Source organism: Toxorhynchites rutilus, chromosome 2 (assembly GCF_029784135.1).
Source record: "Toxorhynchites rutilus septentrionalis strain SRP chromosome 2, ASM2978413v1, whole genome shotgun sequence".
Lineage (NCBI taxonomy): Eukaryota > Metazoa > Arthropoda > Insecta > Diptera > Culicidae > Toxorhynchites > Toxorhynchites rutilus.
In genome coordinates this window covers 275,688,058-275,705,398 of record NC_073745.1, presented here as the reverse complement: position 1 = coordinate 275,705,398, position 17,341 = coordinate 275,688,058, and the positions used below count along the sequence as shown (strand labels likewise).

At 38.7% G+C, this 17,341-nt stretch overlaps 2 protein-coding genes across 4 annotated transcripts in view; one reads left to right on the top strand and one right to left on the bottom strand.

The window, feature by feature from the left end:
* The window catches only part of LOC129764303 (major facilitator superfamily domain-containing protein 6), a 36,275-nt gene that overhangs the window by 16,008 nt on the left and 2,926 nt on the right, over nucleotides 1–17,341 (top strand). The window lies entirely within an intron of this gene.
* Nucleotides 8,425–17,341, bottom strand: part of LOC129764304 (biogenesis of lysosome-related organelles complex 1 subunit 6) — a 29,188-nt gene continuing 20,271 nt past the window's right edge. The window contains exon 5 of the mRNA XM_055763265.1: nucleotides 8,425–8,484. Coding sequence (XP_055619240.1) covers nucleotides 8,440–8,484 — 45 coding nt within the window. The 3' untranslated portion in view covers nucleotides 8,425–8,439. The remainder of the gene's footprint in view (nucleotides 8,485–17,341) is intronic.

Below are 17,341 nucleotides of genomic sequence, written 5' to 3'. Positions count from 1 at the left end.
CTTTCCCAGTTCAACGGATAGCGCTGCTAAATTTGGGTTAAAAACTCATGGGTTACTATGATTGACGGTGCACAAGTAGTCTCATCATCAAGTGATGAGGTGAACGCATGAGAATTGTTCAAATTTATCCATGTTTTTCAATGCAAACGTTATAGAAAGTATAGTGTGAAGGTATTTTTCATTTTCTAATAGTCATCTATTAGTAATCGTAACACGCGTTGTATCAGTGCGATCGGGTCGTGTAACCTATGAGAAAAAGGAGATCTTGCACTGAAAATAGCTTTTAAAATGTTTTCGTTATATGTGCGCGTCAAAGGTGAACATTGTATCATAGCGTGTAGAGTGTAGAGAATAGTATGCGTATTTACAATGTGGTCATTTCGACACAAAAACGAAAAAAAAATTGTTGTCCATGGCACAACAACATTTCTCGTATTCCGTATTCTAAAGTATTTCAGAATGTATCGAACTTTCAAACATAACTTCATAAAAAATTTTAGTGGCCCTTGTCTTGTCTTCGCGAGAACAATACACAAGCTGGGCATATGTCAAAATTTATGTCCTTATTGGCAATGTACGTAGTGCACTCAATATGTATCTTCTTCACCTTCTAGATACACTTGCAAACCTAGGTGGTGCGGACTCAATTCACTTCATTTTCAAGAAAATTCATGCATGCTTTCAAGCGATTTCTTGCAATAAATTCTCAGACCACCAGAGATGCCAGAACTACAAATATGTTTGTAAATTTACAGACATATCTGTAAAACACTTTATTTTTGTTGTATACTTTTTGGATACAACAATATTTTACAGGTTTTTGAAAAATAAGAGGCTCTATTCATCACATCAAAGACATTTGACTCACCATATGACATTTTCCATAGTTTTAATACAGAAAAGTTTTTTTTTATTAATTCGTTTATTTTTACAGACTCAGTCACATAAGTTTAAAGGAGCGGAATTCTTAACTAAACATATTAACTATATCTATATATCTATGAACAATTTTCCTTAATTCTATTGTTAATACGGTAGAAAACCGATTACTCGCGGTAGACTCGAGTTTAGAAGGGTGACATATTTTTATCAAGAATAGGATGGGATATAAGGATATGTTGACAATGTTCACACTCACACTCTCACTCACACTCATCACACTCAATTCTTAAACCTATCTTATAACTACTATGTATTTACATTTCAACTAAATACAGAAAAGTTATTATATTTAGTTTATATCAATACACATGACGTTAGACCAGCGATACTCAACCTGCGGCCCGGCAGACTTTCTGGTTGGCCCATCTGGTGTGTATGAAGTTTGGAACTCATACACATAAGTACTTTTGCCTTGACATCATTGCAGACGAAAGAGATGATACGATTATTCCCAATTAATGAAAAATTGCTTCCTCTGCAGGTAGGGAAAAATCTTGAACGAAAATTGTCTCTGATAATTATTTTCTGTTCTGGATAAGATTGTTTTGCTGAAATTCAAGGAGATTTATAGAAAAATAGTTAAGTTAGGGTCAGGACTATGTCTTCTAAGTATTTAACGACATCGAATAACAATTTTTATTTTATTTTCAACAACTTACATTTGCTTTCGGGTCTGCTTATGACGAAATATGGGTTACTGTTCGATATTGTTACCACAGACATGGTTCATGGCCGTGTGGTGATCTAAAGCTTGTATAGCCTTTCATGGCGGATGGAAAATATACACTGCATTTTCTTATAAATTTCACCAACGACAAGACCGCAAGCCTTGGTGGATGTCCAACATATCAACGAAGAAATACTGATTATAATGATTATAGAAATTAACAACGCGTGTGTATGTGTATGTATGTGTAGATCGTTGAAACATTTAAACACACTTACAACACATAAGTTATTTTTTATTTTACAACTAGCTAACCCGGCAAAATTCGTCCCGCCCATTTACTTGATTAATTCTCGAGTAATGCAGAAATTTGTGTTTTATTTGTATGGCAGCCACCCCTAAGAGAGGGGGGAGGGGTATCTAACCACCATAGAAACATTCATTGCACCCTAAAGTTTCCATATGCCTAATTTGGTTTAATTTGCTTGATTAATTCTCGGGTAATGCAAAAATTTGTGTTTCATTTGTATGGCAGCCCCCTCTAAGAGAGGGGGAAGGAGTATCTTAACACCATAGAAACATTTATTGCATCCTAAAACCTCCACATGCCAAATTTGGTTTCATTTGCTTGATTAATTCTCGAGTAATGCAGAAATTTGTGTTTCATTTGTATGGCAGCCCCCCCTTTGAGTGGGGGAAGGACTGTCTAACCATCATAGAAGCATTTATTGCACCCTAAAACTTTCACATGCCAACTTTGGTTTCGTTTGATTGATTAATTTCCGAGTAATGCAAAAAATTGTGTTTCATTTGTATGGCAGCCCCCTCTAAGAGAGGGGGAAGGAGTATCTTATCACCATAGAAACATTTATTGCATCTTAAAACCTCCACATGCCAAATTTGGTTTCATTTGCTTGATTAATTCTCGAGTAATGCAGAAATTTGTGTTTCATATGTATGGCAGCCCCCCCTTTGAGTGGGGGAAGGACTGTCTAACCATCATAGAAACATTTATTGCACCCTAAAACTTTCACATGCCAACTTTGGTTTCGTTTGCTTGGTTAATTTCCGAGTAATTCAGAAATTTGTGTTTCATTTGTATGGCAGCTCCCCCTTAGAGAAGGGGGAGGGGTCTCAAAATATCACGAAAACCTTCCCCGGCCCCAAAAACCCCTACATACCAATTTTCATGTCGATCGGTTCAGTAGTTTCCGAGTCTATAAGAATCAGACAGACAGACAGACATCACTCCATTTTTATATATATAGATTAACATATTCACTAGAAATATTTTTTATCACAGAACAACGTTTGCCATTCCGTGCAAAACCTATATAGTGGTTCTCAGATTTTCGTCAGAAGTGGTAATTTTGTTTTTTATCGCAAAAAATTAGACCCGTATTTTTTATTTTTCAGTAGGGTTCCCATTCTCATTTTAGGGTAGTCCGAAAAATAATTTTTTTCCACTTTTTCCCAAAAATGACAAATAAAAATTAATAACTTTTGAATCACTGAACCGATTTAGATAATCGACATATAAAATTGAAACTAATGACCAAGCCTTTCATGAAAAAATATTTAAAAATTATTATATTTTAGTAATTTTTTTTTTTTATCCAAAATATATATTTTTATCAAGGCTCATATGACGTTAGCCTCACGGGGCCGGGAGTTCAATACTTTGACAATTTTTCGTATTATCTATGTTAGTAATATGTAACCGATTACTCGCGGTTGGCTCGAGGTTAGTATTACAAGTGTTTTCGTAATTCGGATGTTGCTATCTCCAATGCTCTGTACGTGTGCCCGACACGGGATACTTCCTATTGGGTAGCTGACCCTTAATCAGCAACGCCCCTCTAGTTTGTACCTCATATCTAGCGTGGTGCGTCTTTCTCGACTCGAGGAATCCAGGATAGAATGGTCACTAACCGGCGCAATCATCAGTTCATGTAGAGTTGTCATGAGCGGTACAACCTTTGGCTCTTGTTGAATCATCAGTGGAATGCACAATCTTTGGTCCGTGTATCTGTAAAGAGTGTGTGTATGTATTGCCGCGACTAAGTAAAAGTTTATCGATCGGATAGGAGGGATATAAAACAGGGACACAACGAAGGAAACATCATTAAACGTTGACATCGGCGTTTCTGAGGAACAGGTATAGATGAAGCAGAAGATCAGGATCACGGCTACCTAAGATATCCCGGACGGGGATCTCCGATTGTTTGCCTTGTGCTCTCAGTGCTCTAGAGAGCTGAGAGCGAGCAGTATGGAACCGGATACACGACCAGACAACATGCTCGATGTCGTGGTAGTCATCGCCACAATCACAAAGATTGTTTGCTGCGAGCCCAATGCGATAGAAATGCGCGTTTAGGTTGTAGTGATTGGACATAAGCCGAGATATCACGCGAATGAAATCACGACCTACATTCAATCCCTTGAACCATGCCTTCGTCGAGACCTTAGGGATAATCGTGTGTAACCAACGACCGAATCATCTTCACTCCACATGCGCTGCCAACTTACGAGCGTATACTGACGAGGAATGTGGAAAAATTCATTATAAGCAATTTGCCTTTCAAAAAGAGTGCCTTCTAAAGCGCCCACCTTAGCTAGCGAGTCCGCTTTCTCATTCCCCGGAATCGAACAATGAGAGGGAACCCATGCTAAGGTAATCTTGAATAATTTTTCGACCAAAACACTCAATAGTTGTCTTATTCTTGTTAGGAAATAAGATGAGCGTTTATCAACCTTCATTGAGCGGATTGCCTCTATTAAGCTGAGACTGTCTGAAAAAATAAAATAGTGGTCGATGGGCAATGTTTCAATGATCCCCAGTGCGTAGTATATCGCACCCAGTTCAGCGACATACACGGAACAAGGATCTTTGAGTTTGAAAGAGGCACTGGAATTTTCATTGAAGATGCCGAAGCCAGTGGACCCGTTTATGAATGAACCGTCAGTAAAGAACATTTTATCAGATCTAACTATGCCCCCATATTCTGCCGAAAATATCGGCGGAATAGAGTATGAGCGTAGATGATCTGGGATTCCATGGATTTTTTGTCGCATGGACAGATGAAAAAATATTTATAATGACAGAGGAATTGCAAAAGTATGGGAAGCCAACTTGGTTGGAGATGCCTGGTGAAGGGTGCACGTCGTGGGTAAGGTACTCATGGTATAAAGACATAAAACTTGACTGAGGAATCAGTTGGAGTAGATTTTCGAAGTTATCAATCACCAATGGATTCATGATCTTGCAACGGATGAGAAATCTATAGGATAATTCTGTGAACCGAAGAGTAAGCGGGGGTACTCCTGCCAAAACTTCGAGACTCATCGTATGTGTCGATTGCAAACACCCCATTGCTATACGCAGGCAACGATATTGTATTCTCTCCAGCTTGAGAATATGAATCCTGGCAGCTGATCGGAAGCAAAAACTGCTATATTCTAACACTGATAATATCGTTGTTTTGTATAACTGAATGAGGTCTCCTGGATGGGCACCCCACCATGTTCCGGTTATTGTTTGGAGAAAATTGATTCTTTGCTGGCATTTCTGTTTCAAATACGCAATGTGTATTCCCCAGGTACATTTAGAATCAAAATATACTCCAAGGTATTTGAAAAACATCGAGTGCTTGATCGTTTTGCCGGATAGGTGAAGCTGGAATTGGGCGGGTTCGTGCTTCCTAGAAAAACAGGAAGTGGGTTATATCTATGGCATAACCACAAGGGTGACGTAGGACTATCGTTGATTTAGAGATCATTTGTTTGAAGTTGAATCTCAATCCATTCTGAATTTTACATTTATATTTGGGGGACTTCGAAAACGAGAGCGTTACGTTGGAGGCACAAGGTTTTATGCATCCAATATAGGATACGAAAAACCTTGTTCTGAAGAATAATCTTTAGAAGCTAACCTGCTAACTGTACTTGATTGACAAATCACAAACCCAAATGTATTATATGGATATTTTATGGATAGAAAACATTAAAATAAACTCTTTCGCTTGAATGTAATTTTCAATTCCAAGGGGAACTGGCAGATTATTTTCCAGCAACCATTAGATATTTCCACATTTTCCTCGATACTGGAAGCCCACCAGTGGTTAATACTAATTCGATAACCACCTGTTAATAGCACTTGATTGAAACATATTTGGTCACAGTGTTACATGGATAGAAAACATTCAAATAAACTCTTTCACATGAATGTATTTTTAAATTCCCAGAGGAACTGGCAGATTATTTTCAGTAACGATTAGATATTTCCACATTTTCCTCGATACTGGAAGCCCACCAGTGGTTAATGCTAATTCGATAACCATTTGTTAATAGCACTTGCTTGAAACATATTTGGTCACAGTGTTACATGGATAGAAAACATTCAAATAAACTCTTTCACATGAATGTATTTTTAAATTCCCAGAGGAACTGGCAGATTATTTTCCAGAAATGATTAGATCTTTCCGGAACTTTCTCGATGCTGAATGGCATCCAAACGGAAAGAAATCTGCGCGTGTATGTGTCGATCCTTCGCCGTCCACCTCCTCCAGCACGTTAGGCAACGATGTTGTCTTGTCGATGTCCTCACGAAAAATGAATGTGTCTCACCACCAGAATATCGCTTAAGTATGCTTTTTGTGTGTGATTGAATCGAGAGAAGGTGTGGTTTACGATGGCAATTTCGAAGGCAAACTAGAGGGGAATGAACTCTCTGAGCTCGGAACTTTCGGCGACTGAGCAATAATCGATTGCGGGCGCATACAATATTGGATACGCAAATATCCTACTGATGGGGAAGAATAATCTTCAGAAGCTATCCTGTTAATTGCGATTGATTGAAAAATCACAAAACTAAATGTATTTGGTCACAGTGTTACATGGATAGAAAACATTCAAATAAACTCTTTCACATGAATGTATTTTTAAATTCCCAGAGGAACTGGCAGTTTATTTTCCAGAAATGATTAGAACTTTCCGGAATTTTCTCGATACTGAATGGCATCCAAACGAAGAATTCCGCGCGTGTATGTGTGTGTGTGGCGGCTGCTCCGAACTCTTCCCGGGGAACCGTTTGTGGCATCACTCTCCTCCTGATGGATTCTCTTCTGGCCTAAGGTGCACAAACAGGCTCTTGGTGGCACCGTTCATCCGCGCTTTCATGATAAACGAAGAGCTTCACCACAACAGCGACAACATGCTCCAATCGCTGTTCAATTAGAACTGAGTGGATTTCCGAGCGGCGCTCGCTTATATACCGATTGGTGATTTCAATAGCCTGTTTTGAAAGCAATTTTAAGACTATTGAAACAAGTTTTTGGATCAAAAAGTAACAAGTATAGAACTCGTAGACATTTTATCTTTCGAATGAAGTGTTTATCATACCATTTCGTTCAGTTGTTTAGGAGCTATTAACGCTCAAAATCTCGGTCTCCGGCGTAACGCTTTCGTTTTCGAAACTTTGATTTTACACCCCGGTATAGAAATGAAAGACGTAGTCCTACGTCAAAAACGACCATTTCAGTTTTCTCCGTAGAGAATTCGATACCCAGCTTGAGGGCCCACGTGAACAGATTGTTCAGGGTATCTTGCAACGACTTTTGCAGAGCGACGGGATTAGTACCCGTGATGGAAATAACTCCATCGTCTGCAAGTTGTTTCAGCGTGCAGTCTCTAGTTAGACAATCATCCATATCATTGACGTAAAAACTGTACAAGAGGGGGCTTAGGCAGGAGCCTTGTGGCAGGCCCATAAAACTGTATCGAGAAGATTTCAAGCTGCCATGATTGAAAAACATGTGCTTTTCTGACAGTAAATTGTACAGGAAATTATTCAGAATTGGTGAAAGTCCACGATTATGAAGTTTCTCTGAGAGAATTTCCATGGAAACTGAATCAAATGCCCCTTTGATTTCGAGGAAAACGGAAGCCATTTGTTCTTCGCGAGCAAATGCGATTTGGATTTCAGAAGATAGCAGCGCGAGACAATCGTTCGTCCCTTTACCTCGGCGGAAATCAAACTCGATATAAAGTTATACTCTTCGGGTGGAGGAAGTTCATGCATTGAAACAAGTGCTTTAGATATTATTTCTGCAAATTTTCTCCAGTCAATATTTTTCGTGAGGTCATAAGCAATATCGACTGACTCACGAGAACCTGATTCATTGGCGATCGATAATATTATTGGCAGGTGGTCACTACCGTGGGGATCTTGGATTACCTTCCACGTGCAATCCAGGGATAACGAAGAAGAGCAAAGTGATATGTCTAGCATACTTGCCCGCGCAGGAGGGTTGGCTATTCTAGTTGCTTCCCCAGTATTCAAAACTGTCAATTTGAAGTTGTCGCACAGATCATAAATCAAAGTGGCGAGTTCTCGAACGAGTCATTATATGTGACTCGTTCGAGAACTCGCGAGCTGATCGGACAAGTTTGAGAATCGATCCGATAACGGTGTTTTTTTTTTCACGCATTGATTTTTCGTCCGTGTTCGGGAACACAAATCGGCACAAATGCTAGGAACGTCAATGAGTTAGATTGTTAAGATTTCAATAGATTTCTTTCAAAGCAATTTTCCATTTATTGAAAAACATATAACTTTTAGACATTTTATCTTTCGAATAAAGTAATAATCATACCACTGCGTTCAGACGGAAAAGAATAATTAATGCTCAAAGAAGGAATCGATTTCGTATAAACTGACGTTTATGAATTAAAATAACCAAACAAAAAAGGAACAAGTGTTTTGTTGAACATTTTTCCACATGATTGACGTAAAACTTGGCTGCTATTTCCGTGGTTTTATCTCACTTACCTTATAACGATCGAAACGACAGGTTTTCCCCGACGGTAGACAAATCCTGTAATTGCAGGAAAAAATATTCCTTTAATGTCCTGAAGAGGTGCACTGGAGATGCTGCAGCTTTCTTATGCTAGATTCGAAGGAGAAACTGAGAGTAATACTTATCTGCGTGTCGATAGTTTGTCATGTTGTGCATGAAATCGTGCGATTTTGATCGCAACTTCAAATTCAATATGGACCCGATGACTCGATACAAGACGTCGGTTTTCATACCGTCTGGTGGAGAGGGCTCGTGTATACGCATTAGGGTGCCAATGAATGTATGGGAAAAAAACGACCCTAAAATTTCAAAAAGTTACCCTAACAAAATGTTCACCACCTCGAAAAAACACCCTATGCCAAATTTCAGCTCAATCGGACCTAAGGGAGACTGGTGCAAAGCGGTCAAAGCGGTTTGAGTTTTTTGAAATCGAAAAATCACCCAAGGGAAATCTGGGTTTTCGAAAAAAAAATTGATGCCAAATGTCTTAAAATTGCTAAATTTCATAAGCTCATTCATTGTCACGCGTGGAAGTGAAATACACTTCATTTATGCCATCAAAGTAAAACAGATGAATATTTTTTCTCCGGTCTTTTTTTATCATCATGGCAGAGTAGTAAAGTTACAGTAGAATTACTTCAGTTCAAATCTTTCGCCTCCGCTTTTGATTACGGCCCGCACCGCACGACTTCGATCGGCATTTGATCCTAGACATGTAAGGTAAATGATTATGGTTTGTCCAGAATAATCTATTATGATCTGCTTCCCTATGGCCAAACGCTCAATTCGGACCTGTACTGCCAACAACTGGACCGCTTGAAGGTAGCACTCATGAAGAAGAGGCCATCTTTGATAAACAGAGGCCGCATTGTCTTCCATCAGGACAACGCCAGGCCACACACTTCTTTGGTGACGCGCCAGAAGCTACGGGAGCTCGGATGGGAGGTTCTCTTGCATCCGTCATATAGTTCGGACCTTGCACCAAGTGACTACTACCTGTTTTTGTCCATGGCGAACGAGCTAGGTAGTCAGAAGTTAGCCACAAAAGAGGCCTGTGAAAATTGGCTATCCGAGTTTTTTGCCAATAAGGAAGCGAACTTCTATAACAGGGGTATTTTGAAGTTGGCATCTCGTTGGGAACAAGTCATCGAACAAAACGGCGCATATTTGACTTAAAACAGATGATTGTAACTAATTTTATGAACAAATGAAAATTCAAAAAAAATACCGCAGGACTTTTTTGACAGCCTAATATATATTCCATAAAATAAATATTCTATAAAACTACTGTAAATCATTGTTCGGATAGGTTTTCAGGCAGACGAAAAGACGTTTTGACAGCAGCTTTTACACAGCTTCAAAGCTGAAAATATATTTGTACTGATTTGACGTTTTTAAACAGATTACTTGTACACTTACATTGTCGTGTTACTTTTTGATGTTCTACCTGAAACCTTACTGACTACCTGTATGCTACTATAAATCTGGTCGAACTTAAACGGAAATAAATTGTAACTTGAATTCACTTGATCAATATTTCATCGATGGAGGTTCCATATTTACCTTTTTGCAGACTTTAATTTAACTAAAGAGTTAATAGAAATGGCAATGTACTAAATTTGAATTTGAAAATAGCCTAGCTGTACCTACTAGCACGTTTTTTCGACTATGTTGTTGCTTGTCACTTTCGGAGTGAAGTTATCCGCTATGCTGCACTTGACTGTGGTTTCGTAACAATTTCGTAACTGCCCTGTGGTTTCGTAACAATCATGAAAAAGACAATTTTATTTATATGTTTTGAAACATTCGACTACCTGATTTGACAAAGGTGTGCTGAATTAGAGCATTAAAGAAAGTGGACAAACCATGATCATATTTCCGACTGGACAAACCAAAATCGTTTACCTTACATATTTGGGATCAAATGCCGATCGAAGTCGTGCGGTGCGGGCCGTAAACAAATGCAGAGGCGAAAGATTTGAACTGATGTAATTCTACTGTAACTTTACTACTCTGCCATGATGATAAAAAAAGACCGGAGAAAAAATATTCATCTGTTTTACTTTGATGGCATAAATGAAGTGTATTTCACTTTCACGGTGACAATGAATGAGTTCATGCAATTTGGCATAAAAAAAAATTATAGGAGGTTGTGTCCCAGATACGACCGCATTGTTGACGTAGAACTACGCTGTTATTTTATATAAGTCGCTTGTTTATTCCTTCGGATATTATTATATAATGTTGTGAAATTTTCGAAACAACTGCTTAGTAGAATAATCTCTGAAATTGTTTTTTCATTGTAGAATCAGTTGATGATAATTGATTGATGATTCATTCTTGCCCTCGCAGAACAATACACTAGCTGATCGTATGTCGCAATTTATTTCATGTCAATGCAATGAAAATTTACCACGAATGCTATTCCGGTGGCCTTTTTCGCAATTGACATAGACTCGGCTACAGTCGATTATATACATGTTGCACCAGCACCATTATTCCACATCTTATAATAACATCAATATATCTTTGGCACCGCATGGAAACAACAACAATGACAACACTTGCAAGTATCAAATATCATGCTAAATATTATTTGAGGGGCTCAGAATGCAAGGGGTGTAAATGACTTGATCGATTTCTCTTCATCAACTTTTTATTTAGTTAACTCAACTGCAAAAACTTTCCAATTTAAGTTTGCTATAGAATCCGATAGATGAGTTTCCGAACTATTTTCCACATTGGTAAATACAGCCGGGAATGTATTTGCAGCTAAGTTATGACCCAAAGAGTGAGTCGATGTAGAGAAATCGATCAGATCACTTACACCCCTCTCATTCTAAGCCCCCCATTTAGTATTGCCCCAGTGGAATCGCACCTCTAGGCATCGTTCGTATAACGTAAACCAAGCACCAAACAAGCGTTCGCCATAGCATGCATACAGAGCCATACATTGGTGACTTGAAACTACTAGGAATATAAACACTTCTCATCATTTTTGCGCTATTCTCAAAAGAAACATTTCTGTTAATATTATTGGCCACGAAAAAAGTTGCATTACTTTCTCATGCTCGAGATAAGCGCAGCTGTCACCCTTAGTGGAGGAAGTTTTGCTACTGGCAAGCGAAACCTAATCACATACAAAATTCCAGAACGACATTTACTTTCTTGGTGACGAAACAAGCGAAATAAACTCTTTTTGCTAATATCAACAACCTCAGTGGTAGTAGCATTGCTTCATTATGATCAAGATTAGCGCAATTGCAACCCTAGTTGAATGCAGATTTTACAACTGGCACGCGAACCCAAATAACTTATAACATTCCATTCCAACATTCCAACGAAACCCTGCTCTGAAAAAGACTGAAGTATGCCCACAGCTTGTACTCTGCTGCAACACCCATCGATGCGAATTCGCTGATGAGTTTGTCAAGAGTGACCGCCTTCACCACCAGCGGGGGGAGCTTGATTTTGGTTGCTGCCTAGGTAACGGCGTTTACATCTTCGACCGACGCGCCGAAGTCGCCTACTTCGTTGTTGTTCGATGCGGTGTCACACTCGCGGAAGCCTCGGTTCAGTGCGAGCGCTTTTGCACTAACATCGCGTGTGTCATAAGATGACGCTTGCCTCGAAATTTTATTGCCTCTGGCAATGCGTTCGTTTTTTGCAGGGCTCGAGCCTGCCTTCCTCTTTTTCTTGCTCATCACACACTACGCGTCATAACCATTTATGACGCGGAAAGAAAAACACATGATACGAATAACGCGAAAAACGAACTGAAAAACCCATACGACTATATCCAAGTTGGATTACCACTGGTGGGGTCCAATCTTAGATTGAAGCGCAGCGAAAGCAAAGTGAACTGGATTGCTCAACAGTCCGATGCTGAATGAATGTTTGCCTCAGCGAGATCCACTGTTTATACTCTTGACAAGTATTCCCCTTCATTCTTCTTCTTTTCCTTTGTTTAAATCCTACGATTTCCCCTAAGTTGCTCGTTATTGACAACTCTGTGCGGGAAAGCACACAAATGGACAGAACAAATGTATGGGAAAATGGAAACGCTTTAAGTTTTCATGAATTTTAACCATTTACAAACCAGGGGATTCTAATGTATAGCATATTAAACAAATCTTAGGGAGTTTTCGATTCGTTTAGTATGTAAATTGCCAAAATCCGTTTGCGGCAAAAATAGTTATTAAAGTTAACTTTATTTCATAAAAACGTGACCTTTTTTCTGATTTGGCACCCTTAATGAAAGACGTAGTTCTACGTCAAAAATTTCGCAAACACCGATTTCCTTTACTCCCCCCTTGGGTAATTTTTCGATTTTCAAAAAACTCAAACTTTGACCGCTTTGCGCCATGCTTACGGAAACACATGTTTTAAAGGATTATAAAATACATATAAATTTTGGTGTCAATGCACCCCTCATTCGAGCAAACTTTTAATCCATCACCATATGATTATTTCGCACGTATTCAGACCTTTTCTGGATTATAACACTTACAAATATTGTAATCATTATTCTTGCACACTATTTGTATCAGATTTACATAGCTAAACCATTAAATTAACGCATTTTGATGAACTCAATTCTGATCATGAGTTGTCCAATTCAATAATGTTCTTTTGTTCACATGATTTCTATGGCACCGCTTGGCGCGCTGCATTTTGTTTATTGTGTCTTTCGCGCATAGCAGAAATAAAGTTTCTCTATGTTGAGTGTGTTGAGGAGAACACTTTTAAAATGCCCAAGAAAAGCAATATTCTGAAGAAAGCCTAAATTATGAATGGATCAATATGATGACAGTGAACTCAAGAAACGATAAATGTAACATCTACTTGAGAATTCGAATGTTTTCATTCAAAAAAGGTGATTTCTGAAGCCGGACAATCCATGATCATTTTTTGGGCAAACCATGATCAGAGGTGGTCAAACCATGATCATAATTCCTCTTTGAGAAAATCGTTAAAAACCATAAAAATTTGAATAATTTCAACGCCTTATGGTAGTATTAGTAACTAGAGACTTGAGGCTTTTCAACAAACTCAAACTCGTATGGATTATATGTGATTTTCTTGAAGAAAAATCGATTTGCATTTACTAATTGCGTAAAAACACCCCAAATCGGACAAATCAAGATCATTTACCCTACCAAACGGTTCTCAAAAGTGCCCAAAGTCATGTTTTATTCTACCCAGTTTTCCTAACATGTATCCCCAAATGCTGAAGTCCAATGGATTCGAATCGGAAGAGGAAGCGGGCCATGCGGAGGTGCTAATAAAACACGATAAATTTTCCTTGCGCCACCTCTGAAAAACCAGTAGGAGAGATGGGGGTAAGACGGACATGTTAATGAAAACTTCAATTGTATCTTTGGAAACTCATGTTTTCATAAATTTAAAAGCAGTTTCTTATAGTTCAATATACTGGTTTTTGAAATAACTGGCCAAATGTTTTATAAAAATGTGTTTTTCCATGTTTTTCACTGAAATTAAAACAAGCCGAAAATTAGAACATTTTCATCGGTGCGGGTATAATGGACATGTAGTCGGGGGGGGATATGGACAGGTTCATAATATACGAAACGTAGAGGTTTCTCGCTCGCGAGAGGAATAATTTCACTCTCTCTGTGTTTGTGCGCCCAGTAACTGAAATAGAACAAAAAGAGAAAGCAATATAAAAAAGAGTTCAATCCCTTCTTCCCTTCACTTTCCATCATGCATTGGATGTGATTATGGATATGACTGTCCATTTCACCCCCCCAGTGCACTTATTTCAATAATTCAAAATTTACCACTTACGAATGAATTTACTTTTCCGTACACACCTATTATCGCTTCTCTGTCAACTCACAAACCGAAATATAACCATTAGCGAATTCAATTTTGCAATTAAACAAATCAAAATGCTTAATATCGAAGCCGCAAAAGTTACATACGCACGTGGAATCATGTCCGATTTTCGGTTTTTGTTTTTCTATTCCACTTTTGATCAGTATTCATTGTCATAGGATGGTTTAAATATTATAGAATAGCATGTAGAAGGGTTTCCTATCAACAGAAATTTGAAATTCATAATGCAACTATACAAATCAACCACCTGTCCATCATACCCCCACTGTCCGTCTTACCCGCGGCTCCCCTACCTTTTGCGCTGGCGCTGAATCCTGTTAAAAGTAGAAACTTTTTTTTCAAATAATTCCTTGGCACAAGGCAGCAAATGGTCTTTGGTGACGTGTCGTAGATAGTTGTTGATTTTCACGCCCCTGTCGGTGCATAGCGGTGGCAACTTTCCTCTGTTAGATATTGCTCCCCAAACTATCACAGCCGAAGCATTCTGGAATCGTTCCACTCCTCTTTTATCGGCTTTAATATCACGAAGACATGCTTGTTCAAAACAGCCTTCAAAGTAAACAATTTTTCATCTAAAAAAAAGTTGTTAGTAGCGTGCGTCTTCAGTTCGCGAGATAATTCGTGAATCTTCTGTTTCTTGAAAGCTCTGTATCCAAGGTCCTTTTTGATGATTTTATGCATAGTCTTATGACTCATGTTCATTTCACAAGCTATTTTTCTTGATGATCAGGCAGGTTTTCGCCGGATTATTCGTTAACCGCTTTGATCACATCTGCAGTCCGCACACTCCGTTTTTTACCCGGTTTATGTTTCGGAACAACTCTGCCTTCTTCTTCTTCTTGAATGGCGTTAACGTTCCCTGTGGAACTTTTGCCGTCTCAACGTATGCATTAACTAGCGTCATTTATGAATACTTCGTTGAAATTTCGTAAGCCAAATAACACGCCTTGAATGTATTCCGGGGAGCAAGCTCTTGAATACGCGTGACCACAGTGCAAGTCGAAGGACATTTCTTTGACGAAAAATCCCCCGGTCAGAACGGCAATCGAACCCGAACACCCGGCATGATAATGTGAGACGCTAACCACTCGGCCACGGATACACGGATGCAACTCTGCCAGTTCCCTCGATTTGTTTGATGGTCCTTTACCCGAATAATCTGCTCAAATGCTGCTGATGTGACAGCTTCCTTCTGATCTGTATGTTGCTCATGCAAGATCCTAATTTGTTCTCTACTTGAATCCATTGCATTTTTCCCCTGAATAAAGTGTAACACTGGCTTTACCACTTACAAGTAAACTATAAACCAAGGCGCCTAGAAGTATATCCTAAGGTGAGGCCGTTTCGTCACTAAGTTGGTTAGGGGAGCGGTATAATAAAACAGTACGGAAGAAAGCAGGAGAATTATTTGCTTGAAGCGTGAAAGAGACAGACTGATAACGAGCGAGCTAGGGCACTAGCGTATTGTGTTTTGTTTACAAACTAAACACAGTAGACTTCCAAGATGGCTGAAGAGTGCTTTTAGCAAGTTGGCCTACCTTAGGATATACTTCTAGGCGCCTTGCTATAAACATGTGTCGCAATCAAAACAAACGCAGCTGATTAACAGGGTAGGGTAGAGTTTGCATCGGTAAGCACTCAAATGTGTGTATCACTTTCACGGTGGCTTTCTCTACATTACTTAAACTTTTTACTAAAGAGTTTTTTCAGAAAATTTTTATGCATTCCAAAATAATATCCAAAGTGATTAGTGTCCTAGACATAATCACATCTCAATGTTTTTGAACGAAGATACGTGCCTACAAACTGCTGAATATTCACGTACACTTCACGATCCAATTGACCAGATACGTGTGTTAATTAATTCACGGATTTTCGGATTAAGGTTTGACGACGACGGTGTCAATTTCCTTTACTTTTCTTCGTTTAAAAGCTTGGTTTACTCAGAGAGGTCAATCACATTTCAGGATTTTAAAAACAAGTTTCGATTTTTTTGACCCCACAAGTCATGCAATATGCGTCATGTGCACCCTGTACATGAATATCGCGATGATAAATCGATGCACCTATGGACTTTATTGAATGCGGATATGACCAAAACATATTAAAAAATCAGTCAGTATTGTTGTATGATTGCTTTGAGAATACTGAACACGTTTACTTGACGAGAACAAAACGAGCACTAGTTCACTTCACGAAAATCATTCGAACTGAGTCCCGATTATCATCGCTGTAAAGATACCGCAAGATTGTAGGTGCACAGATGCTTCACCTTAGCGCGCTTAGAAAGGGACAATGAAGCGAGATTGATGGTGTCAAATCATGACTGTCGCAAATGTAAGCTATTGTTAATTCCTTTTGTAGTGTTTTTCCCCAATTAACTATGCATGATTGCATGAAGAAGCTTGTGATGGACTGTCGTTGAAGAAGGCGAATATGATTGCCCGCTTTAGATACTACACTAGATAACGACACTAGATAAGCTCTGACAAGTTCTAGCTAATGTGGTTTGCACTAAACTTGTCGATACAACATTGTAATATGCGAGAATTTCTGAGAGGTTGAAAATTATTCTATAACAATTTATCTAAAAGTATTTTTTTTTGAGAATTCTACTTGAGTTCAAAGCAAATCAGATTACTATTTTGACTATGAGATTTATTCGTCATATAAAGTTCTCCCAACATGCAACAGTACACGCGTATCGTCGAACATGTCACCCAAAAATACTATCAAGGCGTGTTTATTACAAATCGGAATCTCCAACTGTTCGAATCTCGTGCTAATATAAAAGATATAGGGTAGATAGGGGCAATATGGTCCCGCTAAGAACGAAAGGTCCTAAACCATGTAAAACGTTTTTAAATTATGCTACATGTTAAAACCTCACGATTTGAAACCTTATTGATCGATGTAAATTGCATGAATATGTTTTAAAAAAGATTTATGTGGAATATTTACACTTTTAAAAATGTGTTACATTTCCGTCGATCGGAAGAGCTGCGGGGCAAAATGG